Source organism: Copadichromis virginalis, linkage group LG6, assembly GCF_057382275.1.
Source record: "Copadichromis virginalis isolate Kocher_CV1m ecotype Utaka linkage group LG6, C_Virginalis_male_GT1.1, whole genome shotgun sequence".
NCBI lineage: Eukaryota > Metazoa > Chordata > Actinopteri > Cichliformes > Cichlidae > Copadichromis > Copadichromis virginalis.
Genome location: NC_140623.1, coordinates 36448217 through 36471930, shown reverse-complemented (window position 1 = coordinate 36471930; position 23714 = coordinate 36448217). Strand labels below are relative to the sequence as shown.

The following is a 23714-nucleotide window of genomic DNA, read 5'->3' as shown; positions in this document are numbered from 1 at the left end:
AAGAAACACACCATCAGTTTACATTCATATTGTAGACATTTTATTAACTAAAAAAATCTTTGTAAGCATGTCCATCTGTTCTTGCCCCATCTCAACAACTGTTTATTAGATCTACTTAAAACTTGGCTGGTCTATTGCTGGCACTCAAGAGTAATTGCAGTGCAAAATACGAGTTTATTTGGATGACTGATTCTCATATTTTTGACAAAAGCTGCTCTTTGTTTTACTCTTTCGCCATCAGTAACCGCTGCCTGCTCCACTCTGTGCGTAGGACGAGCTTACGGTGGAGATGTTAAGGGTTAGCGCTAATCCTAACAACAACCAAGGCCTAACTTTATTTAAATATTCTATTCTGCTTCCTGGTTTATTTAACGTTTAGATTTGCTTCGTGCATTCTTACTGTACTTGCTTTAGCTCTCAGTTCCTAGCAGCTTTAGAGTTTCAGTGTTCCATCACCCTGTGTCCTTTGTATTTAAGTTCATGTGTCTGTATTCCCCATTTAGGTTTTGCACTTCCTGCTTTATTTCCTGCGTTAGTTGTTCCTTGTGCTTTGCTTTTAGATTGCATCTTTGTCTCATCTCTTGTGATTCAGTTAAACCTTTTCTCGTTCTCCCAGCTGTCTGCACTTCCCCTAATCGCCCTTATGTGTATATGTAGTTGCTGTATTCCCTTTGTCAGAGTGTTTCTTTATAGTTTATAGTGTTCCTCTTTTGGACTTTTGTTTGCCTTTTGGATTACTGCTAACATGCTTATAATAAACAGCTCACTTTAAGTTTATCATTGCCTACCTCCACATATTTGCACTTGGGTCCTCTACACGACAATCAGTCTGCATTTCCTTTAGAGTATGAGAGCACCAGTGGCTAAAGCAGCACGCACACATAGACTGGCTTTCTTCACAGCCTCATTGTGAACTGGCACAATCACAAGCACACGTACACATTCAAGGAAACTATCTTCATATTTGTCATCTGTAAACTATTCAGCAAAAGTCCTGAATCACCTCTTTTTTCTTTATATTTTGTTTCAGAGGAGCCAGACTTTCTGGTATTTGGTCTAGTCAAGGGCTTATATGCATATGAAAATAAAGTGTCTGTGTCTGCCACCACATTCTGCAACCACTTCACATTCACTGTCGAGTTTCTGGAGCTCTATTGATGTAAATGAACGCCATTCTTCAGAAAAAGATGCTCCCTCAACTCTTTTTATGTTTTGTTTTTTGTTACATCTTCCAGTGGGTTGAAATTTGGTGACTACAAAGATTAAATCATGATTTACTATTTTTTAACTCAAACTATTAAGTAACCCCTCACATTTTTGGGGGGGATGAGGGCAATCTCATCCTGCAAGAGACCATCCCATTAAGATTAACAAGCAGTTTCATTGTAGGGTAAAGGTGATCAAGCGGAACAACCTTGTATCAGTGTGCAGTGACCCTTTCCTTTGAAAAGAACATGTGGACACTAACTAGGCCAACAAAATACCTCTTATAGAATAACAGAGCTCATATAGTGACTAACCATTCAGGTTTTTACCCTAACACGACACACAAATAATGGTGAAATATTAGCACTAGTGTCCTATTCTTATTCATGAGAAATTTCACCACAGTTGATAGATGGCAAATATACTTTGTAGGTGACTGGAGGACAGTTTAATAAAAATAAAAAAAAAAAAGATCATCATTATTATTATCACAGATTACTACTGTATGTAATCATTATCATCTGTTAGTTAACCAACTATGATATGTATTCTGTCAAAGATAAAAGGGAAAGAATGTCAGTTTATCTACAGTTTACATCAAATCTTCCGAATGATATAATAATATTAGATTTCCTTTGTTTTTTGGCTGAACTTTAATTGGGTTAATCAGAAAATTTCACTGAAATTCCTTCCATGATGTGACCTGAGGCATAAGTGGGCAGGCTGCATACCACATGGGCACTAACGGCCTAAGCACCAAATCTCCAGGTCAGATTGCAGCTAGTTGGCCTACTCATTGCATCTCAGTCTTCTACATTTTCTTTCTATATTTCCTGACTCTTACTATCTTTAACAATATAAACTTTAAGATAAAATGTAAAAAAAATATGCAGCACTCTAGATTTCATTCATCCAGTAAAAATATATCTGTGATTTCAGCTCTGTTGTTCCAGCCGTCATAACGGACTAAACCTTCCTAAGGAGCTCAGCACTACTAATGATAACTATAAAAGGGCACAAAACATTTGTATTACCAACATACACCATATTCTAAACTGCCATATTACATACAGTAATAAAAAGTGGGTTTTTTGGCTCCCTAAATCGGCACTCAGTCATTGAACGTTTAAGAAACCCAACCGTGTCTGCACATGCACGGGTTGCTGTTTTTGAACTAAATGTTAAATTCCACATGTTACACGGAGGCGTGTGCAATCCTGTGATTTTGCATGCAATACCAGAGAGCACGTGAGTCAAATGCACAGCCACAGAGGTAATACAGAGACACGCAGGTACACACAAACAGTACTAGCAGAACTCCTCTTGAGCAGCATGATGTGCTTTTGCAGTTTACTGTAGCATATTTCACTGACATCCCTACTAAGTGTAGTTCCATGTAGTATTTATTATACCAAGGATACTTAAAATTGTATAGTGTTCATAGGAACACTACATTGGAAACCCACCAATTAGTGGAATAAAGTTAAAACAGCCAAGCTGTTGCACTATGCCATAAACTGCCGCCTAAAAATAACCACATCAGGGTCGTGAACATTTATTATCCAAAGCCATTAGACAATAACGTAACCACTCTGAGTGCTGTTAAAGAGGAGAGGAAATTAGTGCTGTTTTGCCTTCACAAGTGTACAATTAACCTTTTAACAACTGTTGCTCTTTAATCCTTTGAGAACAACAATATTCTGCCTTCTTTCTCTTCTCTTACAAATTGCATCCGTCTACTTTTCTAGTATTATAAGAGGACGCACACAATCAGTGGCCCTGTGTTGATTAATGAGTAATTAGCCAGTGCTGACAGGCTTCAAATGCAGGTAGAATCTGACTGGCTGCTTAGGAGCAGGTCTCCTCTGCATTTCATCATGCGATGACCAGTGGTGTTGCCTGGATACTGAGTCACTTCTGCATTTGTGTGTGTGCGCGCATGTGTGTCAGACAATGCAGATTTGAACACTTAATGGCATATGCAGACACAATCATTCTCACAGGACCTCTGTATAACCAGTGAGATTAATCCAAGTTTCACTTGTAACTGCAAGAGAGCTTAAAGCCAACAAAAAGGGGGATTTTTGGAGAAGCTGAGATTTAGGTTGAAAGGGAAATGATAAAGTGTCGATCTGACTCACTGGTGCTGTGGTTGTTTTGGGCGTGGTTGCGCCAGAGCCTTTCCAGAGAGAAGAGAATGTGAAACGACTAAATTTTAGTGGAAAATCCACAGCCTTTATCTGCGTAGCTGATCTTGACGCCCTCTCCCTCATACGCACACTCATAAACAAACAGATGCGCTTCATGTTTACAACAGCACTGCTATCAACATAAAAATAACAAAAGCAAAACCAGACACATGTCCTGTAAAAACAATAACAATGTGAACAAGTATAATTTGAGCTTAAAATAAAAACCTAAAACATCCCAAAATATAGATTGTTTTGTTTATGAATTATAGTAAACAGCAAACTGACTGATATTTTTCAGTCCTTTTCTACCTTAACAAACAGCTCGCTTTTCATTTAAGCTCTAATTCGTGTACACTCACTAGGTCACATTTATCAATATTCAACTGTTTGTTTTTAAATCTAACAATCCAACACAAACTTATTGTAGTAGTATTTTCTGTTACTGAGTCAATCATAATCATAGATGAACAGATTTTTATCAAAAAGTCGTGAAAGACTTTAAAAAGAACTGATTTTTCTTTTTTTTTTCGATTTTAGCTGAAATAAGTCTGCAGAGGTTTAGTTAGTGAAACAGTGCCACCATGTGTCAAATATTAAGAGTCAATTAATGTTAACGCCTTACTATGTTACATGCAATAGTTAACAAGAAAAATGAAAACAACAACAGTCTTACACAACTGTATCTGTTTTGTTTTTTGTTTGTTTTTTTGGCTTACCATAATCACCACAGTATCCAAAACTCTGCTTCTCCAGTCCGAGGACATGGTTCATATCCACCTTCCTGCCTCTGTCTTAAACACTTACTCTGGTTGTCCCTTAGAGTCCCTGGGACACTGTTTTCTAAGATATCTGTTGGAGGAAGTCCCAGCCTCCTTTAGTATCAAAACAACTATCTTCTGTACGTTAATATAATAATACGCAACATGTAGATGTAGGCAGGCATAAGTGGCTGTTTTCTATATTCGTGCATGAGCATTTCTGTTCACAAGCTGATTAATACTTATGGAATCTAGTCAGGCTGGATATGCAGTATTGTACCTTTTCCTCTTTGCATTTCCTTGTCATTTTCTGAAAACAATGATCAGCCCATCTACTATATATATATATATATATATATATATATATATATATATATGAAGGTAACGGTGGTCCCCGTGGTAATCGGAGCACTAGGTGCGGTGACTCCCAAGCTAGGCGAGTGGCTCCAGCAGATCCCGGGAACAACATCGGAGATCTCTGTCCAGAAGAGCGCAGTCCTGGGAACAGCTAAGATACTGCGCAGGACCCTCAAGCTCCCAGGCCTCTGGTAGAGGACCCGAGCTTGAAGGATAAACCGCCCGCAGGGGCGTGCTGGGTGTTTATATATATATATATATATATATATATATATATATATATATATACCAACCATAAAAACAGGAAGTGTATTTTCATACAACAATGCAACCAAGCTATTTTTAAAATTATGCCAAATAGATAAGAGGATACTACACAATTACTTCACTAAACCTTAAACCTGCTCTGCTGTTATGCTGTTAATGCCATTACAGTGGAAAACAGGTGGTTTTCAGGTGAAGGCAGCTATCTGGCTAATGCATAATAAATGATCTGATACTGGAGCAGTGAGGGATAAATAACATATCAATCCACTTGCACTAAGTCTAGGGATAGAGCCAGCTGGGTGCTGTAATTATCCAGTGACTTTCAAAACAAGTTAAAAGTTTTGTATCAAAGTGAAATGATACTTTGATCACAGAAGGAGTGAAATTCTAGGCCTTGAGAAAACGATGCCCACGTGGATTTATAGCCTCAATAAACTGTCGTTTTGAACAGACTCTACACAGAATAAATTTCAACAACAGAGATGTGCGATGGGGGATGCCAGCTGCATACTGGGCTTCTCATCTCGCGGTCAGTTTTAACACAACTCTCCCAAAACCTACAAACTGACACTACACAGCACTTCAGGGAATATCAAAAAGTTATATGACGGATTTGGTTATGTAAATAAAATGAATAAAGTTACACAAAATAACTCTGTTTATCCAGAATTTTACTAAATGTAATACTTTTAAAACTTTCTTAAAACATACCTTTTTCTCTCCCTCCTTGACATTCCCTCCTCGTTTCTTCTCTTTTTCACTTCTCTCGGCTCCTGTCCGCTCCCTGTCTCCTGTACCAAATAACTTCTTAGCCCACTCATCTTTCTGAACAGCCAGCCGGTGGGTGTGGGGATGTGACAGAGGTGGAGGCTGGCTCCCTCCAGGTGGTGGCAGGTGGTCTCCAGGCACCAGCGGGGCGCGATAGCGGTCGGCTGGGATCTTATTCATCGGTGGGGGCAGGGTGCTGCAGTTGGCAGATGACCATCCGTCAGTGGATTCTGCGTAGGATTCCTGATCGCTGCTGAGGCCCTGGAGGTGGCTGTGGTGGTGCTGCTGACGCCAGTCTCTCAACACATGGACTGGTAGCCACCTCTGCGGTTCCACCCCTACTGCTCCTCCAGCCCCTCTCCATTCTCCTCCCCCAACAGCTCCTCCCCGCTTCCCTGATGAGTAGTGGTGTGGGTTGACCCCTCGTGAGTGCCTGACAGGGACATCAGGGTGAGATAAGGGGAGAGGGTGAGGAAGATCAGCCAGGTGGGGGTCATTACGATAATGGCCATTTCTCAGCGTTGGAGGAGGTGGATGAGAAGCTGCTGCTCCCAGAGTGGGACTCCAAGCCTGCTGCGATGACGGTGGGCTGTCCCAGTGGCGCGGCCCAGAGACGTGGTTGTGATTTGGAGGACCTCCAAGGTCAACTAAAAGCACTCTGTTGCTCTTTTCCTCTGGTAAAAAGTTGCCAATCCCACTATCGCTGTTGCTACTGGTGCTGTGGTTTTGCTGGGCATCGTTGTCTGGGTCATGGAAAGCACGGGCGCGAACCCCTTCGATGTTGTCTCCCATGTCCCGGTAAAGGACAGAAACAAACTGGAGGAGAGGCTGAGAGCTGGGTGGGAATTCCAAGCAGCCACCTGTGTCTGGGTCAGGGGTACACTCAAAGCCAAACCTCCTGGCAACACCCAGATGGACCTGAGGAAGTAACAGTTACTGAGAGTTTGTCCTAATGCAATACAGAAAAAGTAGCTGCTAATAAATCTTTGGCTTACAACCATCGCTTCGACTAGAACAAATTAGGTTCACCAGATTTAAGATATATGAGTAACTTCTTGAGTACTTGATCACTGTGTTGTAATATTACCCATGCCATTAAAAAACAAAACAAAAAAAACAGACATTCTGCAGATATTTCCTTCCCATCAGTTTAAATTGTAACTCTTACTTGGTGGTGACACAGATCTGGGTCCACAATAAACACATGACAAGAAGTCCTTAAACTCCCCTCGTCATCTCGTGCAATGCTGAAGTGCCTATCATCATGGTCGTCTGTAGCTTGCATCGTTACCAGTCCGAAGAATCGCCGGTCATCAGGACAACATGCACTGAAGGCTAGTTTTTCTGCAGGATAGGTGGCCAGGACCTGACCTCTGTCACTGCACAGACGCACACTGTCATGCATAACCTGGTAGGATATAATTAATGCATGTTACCAAACTTGATACCAGGGAAAATATGGTTAACAATAATAACACAATCACATTAAAATTAACACAAGGGAAAAAAAAGAAGAAGAAAAAAAACCTCCACTCGCACCTTCATGAGGACCAATGAATGAATCTTTTGCTCAGCCCGGAGGCGCCTCATGCTCCCTCTGATGGCCTGCAGACTGTCACTTTCTAGATTTGTGCCTGTGGAGGCGAGCTCAATGGAGCCCAGATAGCCAACAATCATTCCCACATTGAGGATACCCTCACTGGGCTCTAGGCCCAAGTCGCCACCATCTCCATCATCAACATCCTGCTCTTCATGGTGTTGAAGGTGGAGATGCCGAAAGTCTGATTCTAGGAAGACCGAATCATCATTCAGAACTTGGGCCATCTCCTCTTCAGAGAGCAGGTTTGGGTTGCTCTGGGAACGTGAGGAATTCCGATATGCTGGGAATTCGGAATCAGACAGCGGACGTGGCTTTGACGAGGACGTACTTACTCCAGGTCTCTCTTTGTCTGAGCTGCTGGAGGAGTGGCTGGAGTTCTCAAAGATCATGTTAAAAATTCCTCCAGACTGCAGCTCTGCCACCACCTTCTCTGCCCGGTTGATGCCCAGCTGCTTAGTGTCCAGTTTGGGTTTGTACCAGCCTCCACGGGCTCCACAGCCTGACCTGCTGTTGTTGTTATTGTTAACACTGTTATCACAGAATCCATCCAACTCATCATCACTGGAGCATGAGTCCAGGTAGGATGCCGCCATTGTGTTGCTGCTATGGTGACGACCGCCGGCAGAGCGTTGGTGGTGTCGCCTGTGACGTTCTCCCTCAGCGATTACTAGTTTCAAAACACCAGAGCAGCGTCCGATCAGTTTGACCACATCTTCGTGTGACGCCTTGGAGACGTTGATGTCATTCACAGAGAGGATGTAGTCCCCGGAGCGCAACCCCACATAGTCAGCAGGGCTTCCTTTCAGGATACAGCTAAGGACACAAGGGCTTTGGCCTGACAGCGTAAAGCCATACCCTGTTCTCCCTCTTGCTACCTCCACAGCCCGTATACAACCCTGCTGAGACTGAGGGAAGTTCAGACCGCTGCCACCGATGGGGCGCCTTTTGCATGACACATCCATTTGCCTGGACATTGTGCCAGGAAATTTTCTCTTGTCCATTTATTCAGTGAGTTTCAATTTACATTTGTCATTGTAGGTCCCTAATCTCTACTAAAGCAAGAACGCAGCGTGCCTCCAACGTCTTCTCGTCAAGCAGCCCTGGCGTCAGATTGCTACGAAAAATGAGCAGCAGTTCAAAATGCAGCAGGTGGGTGAGAACCCAAGCCTCAGCCTTGGCACCACCTTGCTAGGCCTCCCATCCTGGTGTCACCATCTTTTCTCCGGGCAGGTTACCTAAAGTACAAAAGAACAGAACCAAATCAATCATGACCGATTTCTTAACCCTAACATGCTTAACATGTGGGCTTCTACACCAAATGCTCTTGGGCCCATGTAAAGTGTTCTATCAGATCACTGGAAGTTGGGAGGACACAGCCACACCTATAAAGTCACCAGTTCTGTCATCAGGTCTACAGAGACCCAGCCCAGCACACCTGTGCTGTGCAAAAACTTCACAACTTTCTCCTTTTTCCCCCCAAACAACTTTCGCTTTTGTTTACGTTAAATAAAAGCTCAGTGTGATAAATGTGAGCACATATGTTTTAACTCTTGTTAGAAGGACACTGACATTAGCTGGGACTAGCTGACGCGTTACCGTTAGTTTAGTTAGCTGTGCATGCTAGCAGAGTTATCCCTGCTTGAACAGTGCTGTGAGTTAACACCCCAAACAGCGCGTTTATTACTTTACGCTGAGAAACGCATGCTTCTTCTCAGCTTATGGAGTTACTGTAAGTTTTCTCTTTTTTTTTCTTGCCGTGACTCGCTGTTCAAAAGCGCATCCACCCGTGCTTAAACTGTAGTCCCGCCCCTCGATTTCCAGATCTTTGGAATGTCGGTGCGTAACCGTGGCAACGGCGGCGTACACAAACTTTCCCATCTTGTCATTGGCTACTCCAGTTGTCAATCGGATAGCGAACAGTTATGCGGACAAATTGACAAAAGTTAGATAGAGAAATCACAAATAATAAAAAAAAGTACTAACGGTAGACGATTCCACAGGTGTCAGAAACGCAGCGGGAGAGCGAACTCTGCAGCTGCTAGCTTGTTTAATCACGGGGAGTTTTATTGGAAGCACAGCAAATTATCTGTGTCTTTATAAGCAGAAAACAGCACGAAGCGAAAACAGCTGGCTGAAGTGGTTGTTAAAAAAAAAGTAGGGATGGCTAAGTAAGAGGTGGATGCAGGTCTTTTTCATGTTCCGACAAAGATGTTTGGAGCAGACGGTTCACTCAACACGAGATTAACATCTGACTTACTTGTCGGTGTCCGGCGGTGATGCTCCCCGAGAAGTTTCCATAGTTGCGTAGCTAAGGTTAGTTGGGTAAACTCAGGGGCGATGGGTAAACAAAAGAAAAGGCTGCACCATCTGGCGAAGTAGCCTTAAGAGGAGGAGGACTGGAGGAGAGGGAGGTGTGTTTAGAGTGGGCAGCGGAGGAGGGTGTACAGATGATTGGAGGGGGGACTTTTAACAGCCGAAATGATACAGAATTAAAGTTCACCAACTTCGTAGCCATGTCATTTCATGTAAAAGTGCGATCCAGTTGATTGAACTTAACCAAAACCCGCAATATTGTGCAATTTGAACTAAACCAGCCAGAAATCTGCAAAAGTGTGGAGAAGTGTGCAATAAGCTAACATCCAAATGCGTTCTAAACTGGAACAAGTTATAGTTCACTAAACTTAAAAAATAAAAGCTAAGGGTGGGTGTGGAGGGTGGAGGGGAGTGCACTCAGGATGTCTACATTTTAGAATCAACTGTCTTCACAAAGCACTGTATTTTTATTTTTTAACCCAGAATTTATTAAATATTTAGCCTAAAAAGTATCCTGCTTATTAGTAATTAAATTTGAAGTTTAACAATGAATCCACCAATTTAAAAAAAAAAAAAAGATTACACATATAAAAGTATAATAGCTCTGACTGGAACAACTGGTTATAGCACACCAGACTTGTTGCTTTAATGCTTTAGGCTTCATCACATCTCAGTGTGGCTCCACTGATGTGCAAAAAGAAATGCCAAAAGAAGCCCCATCAGTTGTCAGCTACTACTCTTTCAGATGATGTGATGTAAACTTCAGCAATAAGAAGCATCTACAGTTGCTTAACACCTGTGCCATCCTGATTTCAGTGCTTCACAAACCATATGGCAGCTACCTAGTAATCCTGCTAATATCTTTTAATCAGGAACACCCATCTTAATGATGCTGTAAAATAAGAGCATGCTTTCATACAGTGTGGTCTATAAAAAGGAATTTTACTGCCTAGCTGAGAAAAGGAAATTGTACAAAATGTGATAACTTGACCGTGTAATCGGTCAGTTAATTTTACGGTGTGGACCTTCACATGAGCACATCTCTCAGTTACTTGTGTCCCCAGATTGGCTTGACCGCTTTGTGGTTAATTGAAGTTGGCTGGCAACAGCTTGTTCTATCTGGATAAGACGAGGACGAGGCAGAGCATTTTAAACGTCTGTCACCCAACAGGTTGATCGTGTTAGAGACAGACACACAAGGGGTCCTGTGGGTACAAAGCAGCCATGATTGTAATATTGTTATTTGCAAACACAGAGTACCTTTAGCTGGTTTACAGTCAGAGTTGTCATCCGTGACTTACAGCTCTCACTCAGCAAATCAAATCTCAGAACGGGGTTACATGTTTAAATAATTTATTTCTACAACAGATCATATGCAGTGATTAATCTCTTTGAAATATTAAAATTAACAAATACACAATCTCTTCCAGTAATATTTCTACAGGCAAATGTAAATAAAAGAGGGGAACACAAAAAAAAAAAAAAAAAGAAAAAGAAAAAAAAAAAAGATGTGGACACTTCAGGTTCTTTCAAAGATCCTGCCTGAAGAAAATGTAAAGAAAAGCATTTCATTTTCAGTCTACCACCTTTAGAATCAGGATTATGGGAAGTCGTTGCCAAATTTGTTTCAAAGCACGATTCTCAGCTTTATCCGAGAACAGTGACTACAATATTTTCTGAACGATTTATTCCTAATGTGGAACAAAATAAAGCCTTCACTAGAAGCGTTAAATCAGAGTAACATGAGCTTTGTTGACAGCCCCAAAGCCCATCTCCCCAAATCACAAAAGACCTCTGCATAATCGCATTATCCCCAGCAGGGGTCCCCTGCTCTTTTCCTTCCAGAGACTAGCTGAAAAATCTACATTTTATCAACCACATTTTTGAGTTTTCTTTAAACGTCGAAAGTAGTGTGTAGATTAGAAAAAGACTTTTCCCATCATCTTTAATTACTTTCTCCCCACCCCAAGAATTCGAAATGACTTTGAAAGCAGGACTCATTTAGGCTCCTTTAATCTGCTTCAGCGAGGCCTCACATTGGAATTTCAACAGCTGCAGAGGACTCTGTCATTCATTGTGTGAATACATTATTTTCTCATGATCAAAGGAAACCAGTCACCAGCTTTAAGACTGGTGAGCGGTTACACATTTAGCATACAAATCACTGTGATGTTTACTTTTAATGTACTGCAGCACTCATTGCGTATAAAGAAAGCGTCTAACATCAACATCAAAAGAACTTTCTTTTTTCTCTTAGTTTTTTTGTTTTTTTTAAGTGCCATGCGTATTTAATATTCTGCACAAAGACAATGAATAATGAAGTATTTACTGCTCTGAGACGAAACAATATTTTAAAGCTCAACAAAAAACAGACAAAGAACTCCTGCTGTGACGTGGCACCGCTATGCTACACTTCCTCATCTGTTGATTTGTCAAAGCTGCTGTTGGTCGCTAAGGTTACAAGGCTCCCTTTGGATTGTTTTGCATCTCTTCCACACAAGTCAACCGTACCCATGGAAATACAGTATTAAAGACAGAAAGAAAATAGCCATAATGCTAAGCATGCTTTCAAGCTTTCCGTGTATAAGACAAACATATTCAGTCTTTTATCTAAGGCAAGTGTATGTACAGAGTAACAAAGCCCAGCACACTCCCAGGCAGCTCGAGGTCAAGTCTTTAATAAAACACTAGAAGCTTGCAGCTTTCCGCATTCTGACGATTCTTCGCTAATTTTTCATTTTCTTCTGTGCTCGTGCGCGTTAGGACAAAAGAAAATGGCATCACATTATCTTACCGTCTAAGTCCTATCGTTTTTACAGTTCTCATTTCATCATGCACCATGGCTTTTATGTTGCTATACAATTACTTTTTACAAGATATGAAGGTGACTATTTTACGAGGACTGTAAATCACTTCCAGTCTTATTACAACAATAATATAGTCACATCTTACATCCTGAGAATTAACAAAGGTACAAGAAAAAGACAGGTGGAATCATTCAGGTGCACTGAGGAGCAAACAAGACTGCAATGAAAACCAACAAAACAACAACAACAAAAAGACTAGACAGACGTAAGCAAGGTAATAAAAATCAAAAGGGAATCTTTTGCCCCCTCTGATACTAGTTAAAAAAAAGGAAAGAAATGAAGACAACATCACTGCAATTTTGATAATTTTGGTATTTTTCCATGCTTGACAGTTTCCGCTGTTATGTCAGTGCAGATATATGGAAATGTGGCCGAGCGCTGGTTATAAGTTAGGTACGTTTTTTTCCCCTCCCTTACAAACAAAATCCATAAACACCTTCTGCTGGGACAAATTAAAACTGCAAAACCAATCCCCTGGGGGGGAAAAAGACCCCCCCCCCCAAAAAAAAAAAAAATAAACAGATGCACACACACAAAAAAAAAACAAAAAAAAAAAACACTATGGCTATTGGTGCTCATTCTTCCACCTAAAATATTTTTCTATTTAACTAAAGTGTGTGAATGACCACAAATAACTTAAACACATAAAGAAATGTACTCATCGACTTCAAGCAGGTGTTTCTGACTTTTACGTGTCAGCCCATTGTCAGCATCCTAACCAGACCTTAAGCACATGACTCACTGAAAAATAGATGCACTGAAACTTTAAATACTTTTCTATTTTTGTTTACTTTACTAACATCACAATACTCAATCCCCACAAGTTCCCACAGGAAAATAAACTCATCCAATTCTTTATTTGATGATCGTCATCGTTTTTTTTTTTTTTTACTAAATATCTCAAAAGGTGCTGAAAGGGAAGTGCTGAAGGTGCAGTCATGTCTCAAGGATTCATCTGAGGGGCCCGTTTGGGTTGTTGGGTGCAATCTCCACACAGATACAGAAGCTTGCTGTTCCTCGTCAGAGAATGCTCCTTTTACATTTAAACACACAGCCTAATATTGAATTCAGGTTGGGGTTTTTTGTTTTTTTCCTCAACCTTTTAATACTCGCTCCACTGAATTTGTTGCCGTGGGTTCAGTAGTTCTACTTATCTTATTATCATTGAAAGGGCAAAAAGGGATGAAGCTACAGTAGTTTTTTCCTAATAAAACATTCTGTTCTTACCCTTAGTCACAATTCATCCAGGAATTATAAATAGAGATCTAATTTCTCACCCTACCACACCTCACTTGAAACCACTTTTCTCCGTGTGCTTCCATGCCCTTCTCTGTCTGTTGCCCTCAGAGTGATGTATCCTGATGGACTGACTGCAGACAGCCCAGCAGCTGGTAATAAGGGCTGCCTGGCGAGGCCACAGTCTCAAATACAGACTGGAAAGCTCTGCGGTCCAGCTCCTCGTCAATCTGATGCCGGTAGAAATCCATGGCCACCAGGCAGAACAGGTTAACATCCACCACCTCACTGGAGCCCATTCGGCTGATCACGTGTGGCAGTCTGGTTAAAAGCGGGTGGGTTAAGGACAACAGATCACACTGTCTGCAAGCATCAGCTAAGTTGTGCTGCATTCACGCGTGTGTGTGTGTAAAATATAGAAACTCTGAGTATATCAGAGTTTCTGATGGTAGTGAAAATGTTCTAAATATAATTATACAATGATTATTTTATGAGGCTTAAATCTATTAAACTGCTGATCATGCTGTCATTTCTCCTATCTCCTGCCCCCAATGCAGGTAACAAAACGACTGTGGATCAGAAGCTCACAAAAAGAAGCTAAACTATAATTATTTGATCACAGTTCACAGAGTAAACTGTTTTACTAAAACATTAGAAATAATTAAAGTAAAGCGTTGTTACAAATCACTGCAACACTGAGACATCAGCTGCTGCTGCTTCTACCACCACCCAGCCACTCCGGTCCAGTCTCCTGCTTGTGAGATCTTTTACGTGGTATGTAAGGATACAGTGCTGAGATCCACTGGGAGGTGGAAGCAGACACAAAGAAGCAGGAGAGGCTCCACATGGCCATGGCCACTGGTGTCCTCTGAGTGAAGTTGGACAATGACAGGAGCACCCAGTCTCGCACCATAGAAGACTGGCCTGTAGCGTGGAGTGTCTGGAAAACCTGCATATGAGAGCACAGGAATAGGAAATTTTTAAAAAGTTGGCGTTCTGTTACATTTCCAGCATGAAGTGGTTTTTGAAATCTGTGTCTGTAAATTACAAAGATCTGAAATAAAGAATGAGTATGCAAGATTTATACTTTATAATGAAAGGTTAACTTTTCAATATAATGCATCCTTGACTCATTGCTCTCACTCGAATTCAAGTGTTACTAACTGCGCTGAAATGTACCTTGATTTACATTTTTGGGAAAATAACAAGAACTCACTGTATTTGTTCCAGTGTGATTTTGTAAATAGGACAATGGGATGTGAAAAACAGTTATAGTGCAGCACTTGTGTGACCAAAGAAATAAATTAAACAACTAAAAGCCTGATGTTCAAGATTTTCGTTTTTTAAAAATGTAAACATTTTGCTTGTTTTGTTGATGTGAATGTACTCGTGTTCTGCTGCTGACCTTGTAGACGACTGTCGCCATGAATTGCGGATAAGGCTGCTGATTAGACAGGAACTCTCCTATGACCTTGTTCATGACGTCCTGTGGCGGAAAGAAGTCATCCAGAAACTGTGGCAGAATCCTGGACACCACACGAGCCTCACTGGGTAAACCCTTCCTAATCCTACAAACAGGAAACACCAGAAGAAGAGCAAATCAAGATCAAGACTGATCAACAATCTGATCATTTTTTAAAGTAATAAACTAACAAAAGATTTTTTTTAAAGTTTCATCTTTCCAACTACAAAAGCTATTTGTATGATGGTGTGTGTGTGTGTGTGTGTGTGTGTGTGTGTGTGTGTGTCAGAGTGTAGCAGCAGTGTACCTGTCAAAGAGCACAGAGACCCTCTCCATGGCAACAATGATTGACTCGCTGTCTGGGGCCTGAGGATCAGAATGGGCGGGGCGGCTGGCAGGACTGGCTTTCTCCTTGCCTGAAGAGAAACCAACATGACCCGCCGTGACGCCCACCGCCTCCGATACAGCAGAGTCAACCTGACCTCTAACCCCTGTCACGTCTGAACCCGACGTAAGCACAGCTGAGAAGACGAGAAGGGGGGTGGCACCGGTTGAACCAGTGGGGCAAAGGTTAGAGCGGAAGTCGGGAAACTCATATCACAAGATTCAGATCAGAATTTTGTTCATCTCAAACAGAAAATTTGTTAATTTATGGGCGCTACTTTAAGTCAAATTACATTCTTAAGTTTTTTTCTGTAAGTGACTGGTGTTTAAATGATTTGAGGGAATTTAAATGCCATGCTTCCTGGGTACTCACTGCTGTGGCCCAAATGTGCTTCAGTTTGTACATACAGCACAGAGGGATATACAAAAATTTATTGAACCAGTTTACATTTTAAAGAGCTGGGGTTTTGTCAAGGAATTTGCTGGCTAGCCTAAGCAACAGAACTTCATATTAGTGTATTAGCATAAAGACGAGGGCACGCTAAGAGCTGGTAGAGTTAGTAAGGTCCAGCGTAAGGGTTAGAGGTAGGTATACCAGAAGTACAGTTTGGATAACATCTATTACATGCAGGAAGCAAGCGGGTGTACAAGCGTTATGCTCAAAATGAAGTACTGCCAAGTTTTAAAATGCAGTTATGCTGTAATAGAGACATAATGAATGAAATCACTAACAAAAGGTATGCTGTGATTCTTAGTGAGAATGTGTTAGTAGTGGTAGCAAGTGTAAAGAGGCCACAGGTAAAGAGCACAATGCAAAACTGCTGGTGTATTTGTAATGATTCGGTTTCAGATAAGGGATGAAGTGAACCCAGTAAACATTTTAATTACAGAATTAGCGCTGCTGTTTTGGACACTAGAAACACGTTTTCTTTCACTCTACCTGAGCTCACTATCTCAGTAATAGCACCGCCTCTTTGCTCTTTACAGTGTTAAACAGACTCTTGCTCAACGTTACACTGTGCTAGCGTCATAATCACTGCTGCTGTGTTATCAGTGCTTTTGTTTAAAACTGGGGCCTGCGTGGGCTTAATGTTGTCGGACTCTTTATTCATACGTTGCTCCTAAATACATTTGTATCACGTTATCAACGTTTACATCATTTAACACATCAGCACGCTACTATGCCGTGCTTTAAATGAAGCATCGAAGCCCAAAAGGAATTTGTGTCATTATTCAAATTACTTGATGAATTGTTGCTGCCCTATTATATACATATACACAGACCACCAACAACAATACGAGGTGCTTGCTAAAGCAGCATGCACAGTCATTCATAAGTTTGTCAGTTAGCCATTTACTAGGCTTAGAGACAGCTATGCATTCCTCTCCACTTTTAGCCTATAGATTATTAATACTTGATCAATTAGATCCCTCTACATTCTTGTTTTCTAACTGACTATCGCAAAGGCAAATCATTTGTATGTGGGGTATGGGGTCTGACTCTTTGAGGGGGACAGTACACATTACATAATGTTAGTAAGAAGAGGGTCAAGGATTAGTCCCGGAGGGATTAAATGGGGGGGGGAAAAGCTCACTGTGGCAAAGCATTTAAGTAGGAAACTTAAAGACCTGCAAGTTTATCTGTTTCTTTGAAAAGACCTGATGCAAAGTATTACATCAGAGTTAGCCAGCTAGCTTGATGCTATAGCAGGTTTGGAGTTGCTTGGGAATGCAGCAGCACTAACACCAGTCCTAATTGTGCATACCAGTGATTAAGCCAGGATGCCAGCAACACATTTTTGATGACGTTAAAGTTAGCAGTCATGTTAAAGCCTTGCTTACCAGTATACATGCAGGTAAGCATGAGGCCCAGAGCAGCCATGGCTCTGTGTGGAGATGGCATGTTGACTCTATCCACGCTGAGTTTGACCAGCGCTTCACCGTCCATCCGTGACAACTGCTCTGACAGAAGGAGGCGCTCAAGACCACGAAGCACGCAGTGATAGATGATGGAGGGAGTGGAGTCCTCGCTGGCTGACACCATCACGCCACATAACTAGAAGACGAAGATGAGGAAGAAGACGTTATTAGAAAGTGCAAAAGATAAAGGACATATGGCACTAAATCAAAATACTTTTTTTCCCCTTCAAGATGCTTAAATATATATATTTTATGTTTTTGCTTTCATTTTATTGTGCAATATGTGAGCTTCCTGCAGCCATTTTCACTTCTGAACTCTGGACAGCATCAGGAGAATCAGATCAGGACACAGGAAGGAGGTCTGCTTCTTGTTCTCACTACAGGAAATACTCTGGTTTAAGCAAGGATGCTGCCTGGAGAGAGCGTGCAGGTGGCAGAATACATGACATCCTCTCAACAGAGGTCAATGTGCCACACAATTTCCTCCATGCTCACATGTGCAGTCAGACATCAGTCAGACTTTGTACTTCAGAGCTAGCAGGGTAAACATCATTTACTGCCCAGCTGTCAGATAATTTGATTTATTTTACTTTACCTGTATTATTCCAGCCATAAATTCAGCTCCCACATCTAAAGGATAGTTCTCCATCATGTAGAAAGCCACTGCACACATCACCAACACATGCTGCTGGTTATGCAGGTTCACACAGCTGCAGAATAGAGATGGGCGACACACAGCAAGTAGAAAAAAATCATTATAATTAAACAGAAAAATATACATTCCAGTGGCTACAGATGAATGCCAATATAAAGTAAATGACAGCATAAAGTGTTAATAAGATGCTGGGCTAGAACAGCTTCAGTAACAACAATCTCTGTAACTCCAGAAGTGTTTCCGCAATGGTGAGAGTTCTAGCTAAAACGCAGGTCCAAAACATCCCATAGTTGGAAGACCTGCTGGCAGCAAATGCTACAGCGTGTGATTCATACCATTTCTATACTCCAACCTGTCAGTGATCCTAGAATGCCCCATTGTCATTCTGGAAGACAACACACACGTTATCCCATGAAGCATTTCTATCTTAAAGGTGATCACTTAGTATTAATCTCCTTTCGGTCTACAGATGGATTTAACCCTGCAAGCAACTTGGTGCATTTAGCAAAACAGATACCCTCCCAGTAGGAGGTCAAGAGTTCAGGTTTTCCTCTTAATCCGCCACTGTCTGTATTTATCTGAAATGTAAAAAGCAGCATCTAAGGGCCAACAGTTGCACTGCACTCTTGGTTCCATCGCTGTATTAAGCTGGATGAAAACTAATTAATTCGCAGATCCTCTTACAGAGGAGGAAGGTGGGGTGGTCACACACACTGACATTAGACACATTAGTTCCCAAGGCTCTTTCATCACTTAAGCTCATTAGAAGATGAGTTAAGGTCAACGTCTGCACAGGCATGACATTTATACTCACTGAGCAACAGCCTTGAGGTTCGATAGAAGGTACTCAGAGACAGTGGGGATGAGCTGTTTAGCTGTGTCATCCAGAAGGTCACATTCCAACACATAGAGCACCCCATGCAGGGCTCCCATGCGGCTGGGAAGGTGAGTGCTGCGCAGGGTCGTCTCCAAAAGGCGACACACGGGCTCGGCTATTACCTTGTCCTATAAACGTAAATTTAAAAGTTTTATATAGTGGGAGCAGTGGCGTGCTGCTATATTGATAACTCAAACACATCTTGAACCATCTCAGGTTCCATCACACACAGCTCCTCTCACCATGCCCAAAACAGCTGCTGCCTTGCAGATGGCCGGCACAAGGTACTGATTCAAGATCTCATCCTCGGGTGGATGGTGCTTCTGCAGCTCCATCAGGGTGGAGAACATCATATCAAACTGATTCCTTTCTGTGAACAGATCTGACACTGCCAGCAGCTACAGGGAAGGACAAGAGTGTACAATCAGCCGACAGAGTAAGCATGGCTCTGGTCTCAGGCTCATTTCGAGCTGCCAGAACAGACAAGGCGGCATACATTTTAATATGTCTAAATTAAAGAGTAAAGTTTCACCTAAGTGTATTCTGTCACATCAGTGAAGGACAGTCTACTGGTCTTTAAGATCAGATATTTAGGCGAATACGTTTTAACTAAGCACATGCATCATATCTCACCGATCGGACCACTTCACTGACGAGGATGGTTGGGGTTCTCCTGTTACTTGGAGTGCTGGGGATCAGCCACTGGCTGTAGAGCTCCAGGAGAAACTGAGAACATGAATGAATATCCACGCCTGCACGGTGTTTTCTGAGAGAAACACAAACAGTCAATTAGAGTGTCTCATCTTAACTTACAACAAGATGCCTCCTGTGCACTGAAGGACTGTGTACACGTATGTAATGTTGTGTTTATTTGACTAACCTAGAGTTTATAGGAGATAAAGGTGGGGAGGTGGGCGCCGGAGTGTCTGCCTCATCTTCTTCATCCTCACCCCACTCTTCCTCCCTGAGAGGCGTGATGTTGTTACCCAACCACACTGAATGGATGGAGACCTGGAGAGTGACATGCCAAGTTAAAAAAAAAACCCAAACATATTTGTTCATAATGTTAAAAAAAAAAAAGAAGAACTGTTGCACTGCTGACAACGTATACATTGTTCCTAACAACAGTTTACCCTTTCCTATGATTCCTACCTGCCCCAGTTTGTATTCCATGTTGCCCATCTCCCTCTCTGTGTTGATCTGAAGGAGCAGTTTCTCATGGCTGATCAGCGTACCTGCTGAAACAAATAAGTCAAGCAGTTACTTTACAAATACATTTTAAGAAGTGGTTGATGAAATGAACAAGCTGAGGCTAATGAGAGTGTGACTGCACTTTTTCTATTACCTGCAGAAGCTGCTGATAGTGAGGGCACAGGATCCCAGGCATGGTATGGGTGGTATGTATGGACGTTGTCCCTTTTTGACACAAGCGCTTGAATCTCTCTCTCCACCTCACCTCTAATCACTGCAAGTTTCCTTCCAAACCTGAGCATAAACATTAGCAAAAGGGTAAAAAAAATCTGTCTGTCACTTGCTCATTTTAGGCAGCTGCACAGTTACAAATATTAGAACCATAACTACCGTGTTTCCAGGGCTTTTAGGCTCTTGTTGCGAGGCTGCTGTTCCAGACAGCTAACTGCTGGGTTGCCAGGAGTGGGAAGGGTCATGGCACTCAGCACCAGGCTGGTGATGGCTTGCACTGCTAACACATTCAACTGGGTACGCTCCAAGTCCTCCTAGAGAAAAACAAATAAGAAAGACATGCAATAAGACGGCAACAGATGTATTATCTTTTTGCAAGGCATCATAATATTTAGAGCATGTGCTAAATGACACATGACAAAAATATAGACTATTACATACTCCAATATAAACAAATAGTTCAGTCCATATGAGCATGCTGCAAAGTTTGTACTTCCATAAATCTTTCTTCCCAGTAACATTTCTAGAGTTCAAGTTGTGTGCATACCTCCTGTTGCGGGTCCTCCTCCTGGTCTTTAGTGATGGGTTGGGTGACCAGCACCCCTAGTAGAGTAGCCCAGGTCTCCTCAAATTGAGTCCTGCTGCTCCAGCCTGAACAACCAAAAACCCACACAGATGCTTAATGCATAGGGTTTTTTTTAAAAACAAAAAAAATGTATACTTAAAAAAATAATGTAATTTAAAAAAATGAAAGCATCATCGATGTGATAAGAATGGACTGATTGTATGTTTCTGTACCCAACGTATTGATACGGTAAAGAAACTCTCTGAAGACATCCTTTTCCTGAAGGAAGTCCACAGGGATCTCAGGCAGCGTTGTGCCGAACTCTCCTCCTGGCTGAGGGGACCAGCCCAGTTTCCAAACCTAAACCACAAAGACAGAGCATATAAACAGGTTTTTTTTAAAAAGAAGAAGAAATGGATTTTAATTATGTGTTAAATTCAGTTACCTACTGGCACAACTTCTTTCAAAAACTCACCAGTGGAGGTACTCTGGTGTAGCTGTTGACCAGAGGAAGCCGAGACAGACTGATAACAATGTTGCGCAATGTTGGTGTGAGAAAAGTGGGTAAAATGGAGTTTCTACGATGACCAAGGGAAAGGATGCTCGGCAGACCCTCCACCAGCTCAGCCATGATCTCACATGCTTGCCACTCACACATGTCTGTAACACAAAGACTTAAATGTTACCCTAAGGCTTTCATCTGAGAAGAATTACTCACAACAACAACAAAAAAAAAAAAAAAAAAGATGACTGCAATAATAAAACTAGATGAAACAACCCTGAACTTTAACTCAGTGTCTAAAATAAGATTCTTACGGTCAGCATGTGCTGCATCCACTTGGTCTCCATCATCTTTTTCTCCTTTTGCCATTTTCTTCTCTTGATGCAGCAGCTGGTCACCAGGACTCACAGCCACTGCAAGGGAAAGGCGAAAGACTTTTAATTAGCAAAGATATTACAAAAAAGTGCAAAAATGCATCTTTCTGCTTTGATTACCTGCAACAATAATAAGGCGAAGGCAGTAAATGAGGGAGCAGGTATGGGTGGTGTACTCTGGGGTGGAGAGCTTGTTCCAGACGCAGGGCTGCTGCAACGCCAGACACAGGCAAGAAAGTGCCCACTGCAAGTCCACGCTCAGGGGCAGCCGGTCCTGGAGCAGACGCCACACTACAACCTGTGTAACCATGATGTCACATTCACAAAGGTTTAAGACAGTTGTAAAGAAATCAAAGGTTGTGCAAAGCAGTCATATCATACTAATTTGACATTGTCTTCAAGCTTTAATTTTCTGAAATCAAATCAGTCGTTTACCTCAGTGGCAGTGCAGGTGAAGGTGGTGATGAGGTGCTCCTTGTCTGAGGGAATATGTAGTGAAGAAGGGAGCTGGCTCACACTTAGCAGGTATTGAGATAGTGCTCTACAGAGTGACAAAACTCTGGGGTAGAACCCTGGTTCATCTGAAACATACGGTAAAGAATTTAGGAAAATAATGAATCAAAACTTTATTTTGAATTAAATTTAATTAAAAGACTCCAGTGAACAAAAACCCAGACAGAACAGATACTTGTGGGGTTTTTTTGCTAACTTTTTTCTAATGCATTTTTCCCCTCCTTCCCAGTCTCACCATACACATCACCCAGCTGGTCCCAGTAGGGCTGGGGTTGGGACGGTGGCAGAAAAGACTGGTGAGGTGCAGGAAGTGACCCGGTGACCCCTGCTAGTTGTTCGAGGGTCACCTGCAGCGCTGTCTCCAACAAAAGTGATCCCTGACCGCGTGCTAACCGCTGCATTCCCATACTCAAGCATGGACAGAGAAGGCTTAGATTGAACTCCTGGGGGAAAAAAATGACAGAATTCCAGGTTCATTTGTGAAATCCTAAAAAAAAAAAAAAAAAAAAAAAAAAAGCCCTAATATACAGGAATTGACATATTTAAGATTTTTTTTATCATCACTGTGGGCTAATGTTTGCGCACTGGAGCGCCAATGTGTCTGGATGCTTCTATTATGCAGATGATAAAATTTAAGTGCATAATAAGACAGTGTACCAGAGCCACATACCACTCCTAAAATCAAACAAACAAACGGGTAAACAGATGGTCTGCACAGTCTGACAAACCTGGATTATTAGATTCATCAAGTCTAGTTCCTCACCTTGTCTGCAATGACCAACTCAGGAGCGGGCGGAGGATCCCCGTCCAAGGGATGTGATGTCACTGGAGGAGTGGGACTGCTTGTGTCAACAACAGTGGCTCTGAACCTGTCCAGCAGGGAGTAGAACCTCTGATGTCTGGGACAGAAATAACCAAACAAAAAAATTTACAATTTAAAAAATAAATAAATCAATCAATTAAAATTTGTTTTTAGTTAACATATGGATATAAGAACCTGCAGATTCAGTACAGCCCTCTCAATAACCTACTGGGTAAATTAACTCAACACATATCACATTTTAGTTTGTGTGCATTATTTGGGAAATCCAAACAACATACAATTCCTCAGTCTATCCTTTCAATGTGGTCTGAACAGGTGACTAATCCAAGGGCAAAACTAATTTCAACAGGCACAAAAAAAAAAAAAAAAAAAAAAAATCACACTTAAAACAAAAATACAAACTGTGGGGTAGCTCTCAAAATGGCTGCAGTACACAAGGTTTTACCTCTGAGCTAAACCACTGTTCTGGAGATATTCTTGGATCCTATCCAGTTCCTCCACAGGAAGCTGTGCTATGCTGTTCTGAAGGGTGGAAGAATGAACACAATCAGGGTTTTTAAACACACAAAAAGTTTGACTTTAACAGTTCTTCCCATCTGATCACTTTAAAATTCGAGAACAGGTCCCAAATTGGACCGGGAAAAACATAAGAA

At 41.7% G+C, this 23714-nt stretch overlaps 2 protein-coding genes across 11 annotated transcripts in view; both read right to left on the bottom strand.

Annotated features, from left to right (window-relative positions):
* The window catches only part of rgs12b (regulator of G protein signaling 12b), a 47628-nt gene extending 38036 nt beyond the window's left edge, over nucleotides 1-9592 (bottom strand). For 3 of the 10 annotated variants that reach the window (XM_085460254.1, XM_085460259.1, XM_085460258.1), the window contains exons 1-4: nucleotides 9406-9587; nucleotides 7088-8383; nucleotides 6717-6956; nucleotides 5492-6466 (exon numbers count right to left, since the gene is read on the bottom strand). In XM_085460254.1, the coding sequence (XP_085316380.1) occupies nucleotides 5492-6466; nucleotides 6717-6956; nucleotides 7088-8149 (2277 nt within the window). In that variant the 5' untranslated portion in view covers nucleotides 8150-8383; nucleotides 9406-9587. The other 7 variants (XM_085460261.1, XM_085460262.1, XM_085460263.1 and 4 more) reach the window with 7 other exon arrangements.
* A 1865-nt stretch (nucleotides 9593-11457) lies between these two features.
* htt (huntingtin) overlaps nucleotides 11458-23714 on the bottom strand; it is a 31833-nt gene continuing 19576 nt past the window's right edge. The window contains exons 46-68 of the mRNA XM_085460800.1: nucleotides 23507-23583; nucleotides 23002-23137; nucleotides 22896-22913; nucleotides 22474-22681; nucleotides 22161-22306; nucleotides 21846-22023; nucleotides 21666-21764; nucleotides 21325-21509; nucleotides 21083-21209; nucleotides 20832-20935; nucleotides 20444-20598; nucleotides 20208-20347; nucleotides 20015-20100; nucleotides 19743-19873; nucleotides 19496-19628; nucleotides 19105-19260; nucleotides 18800-18990; nucleotides 17926-18040; nucleotides 17253-17466; nucleotides 15334-15547; nucleotides 14970-15132; nucleotides 14353-14513; nucleotides 11458-13885 (exon numbers count right to left, since the gene is read on the bottom strand). Coding sequence (XP_085316926.1) covers nucleotides 13672-13885; nucleotides 14353-14513; nucleotides 14970-15132; nucleotides 15334-15547; nucleotides 17253-17466; nucleotides 17926-18040; nucleotides 18800-18990; nucleotides 19105-19260; nucleotides 19496-19628; nucleotides 19743-19873; nucleotides 20015-20100; nucleotides 20208-20347; nucleotides 20444-20598; nucleotides 20832-20935; nucleotides 21083-21209; nucleotides 21325-21509; nucleotides 21666-21764; nucleotides 21846-22023; nucleotides 22161-22306; nucleotides 22474-22681; nucleotides 22896-22913; nucleotides 23002-23137; nucleotides 23507-23583 — 3351 coding nt within the window. The 3' untranslated portion in view covers nucleotides 11458-13671. The remainder of the gene's footprint in view (nucleotides 13886-14352; nucleotides 14514-14969; nucleotides 15133-15333; nucleotides 15548-17252; nucleotides 17467-17925; nucleotides 18041-18799; nucleotides 18991-19104; nucleotides 19261-19495; nucleotides 19629-19742; nucleotides 19874-20014; nucleotides 20101-20207; nucleotides 20348-20443; nucleotides 20599-20831; nucleotides 20936-21082; nucleotides 21210-21324; nucleotides 21510-21665; nucleotides 21765-21845; nucleotides 22024-22160; nucleotides 22307-22473; nucleotides 22682-22895; nucleotides 22914-23001; nucleotides 23138-23506; nucleotides 23584-23714) is intronic.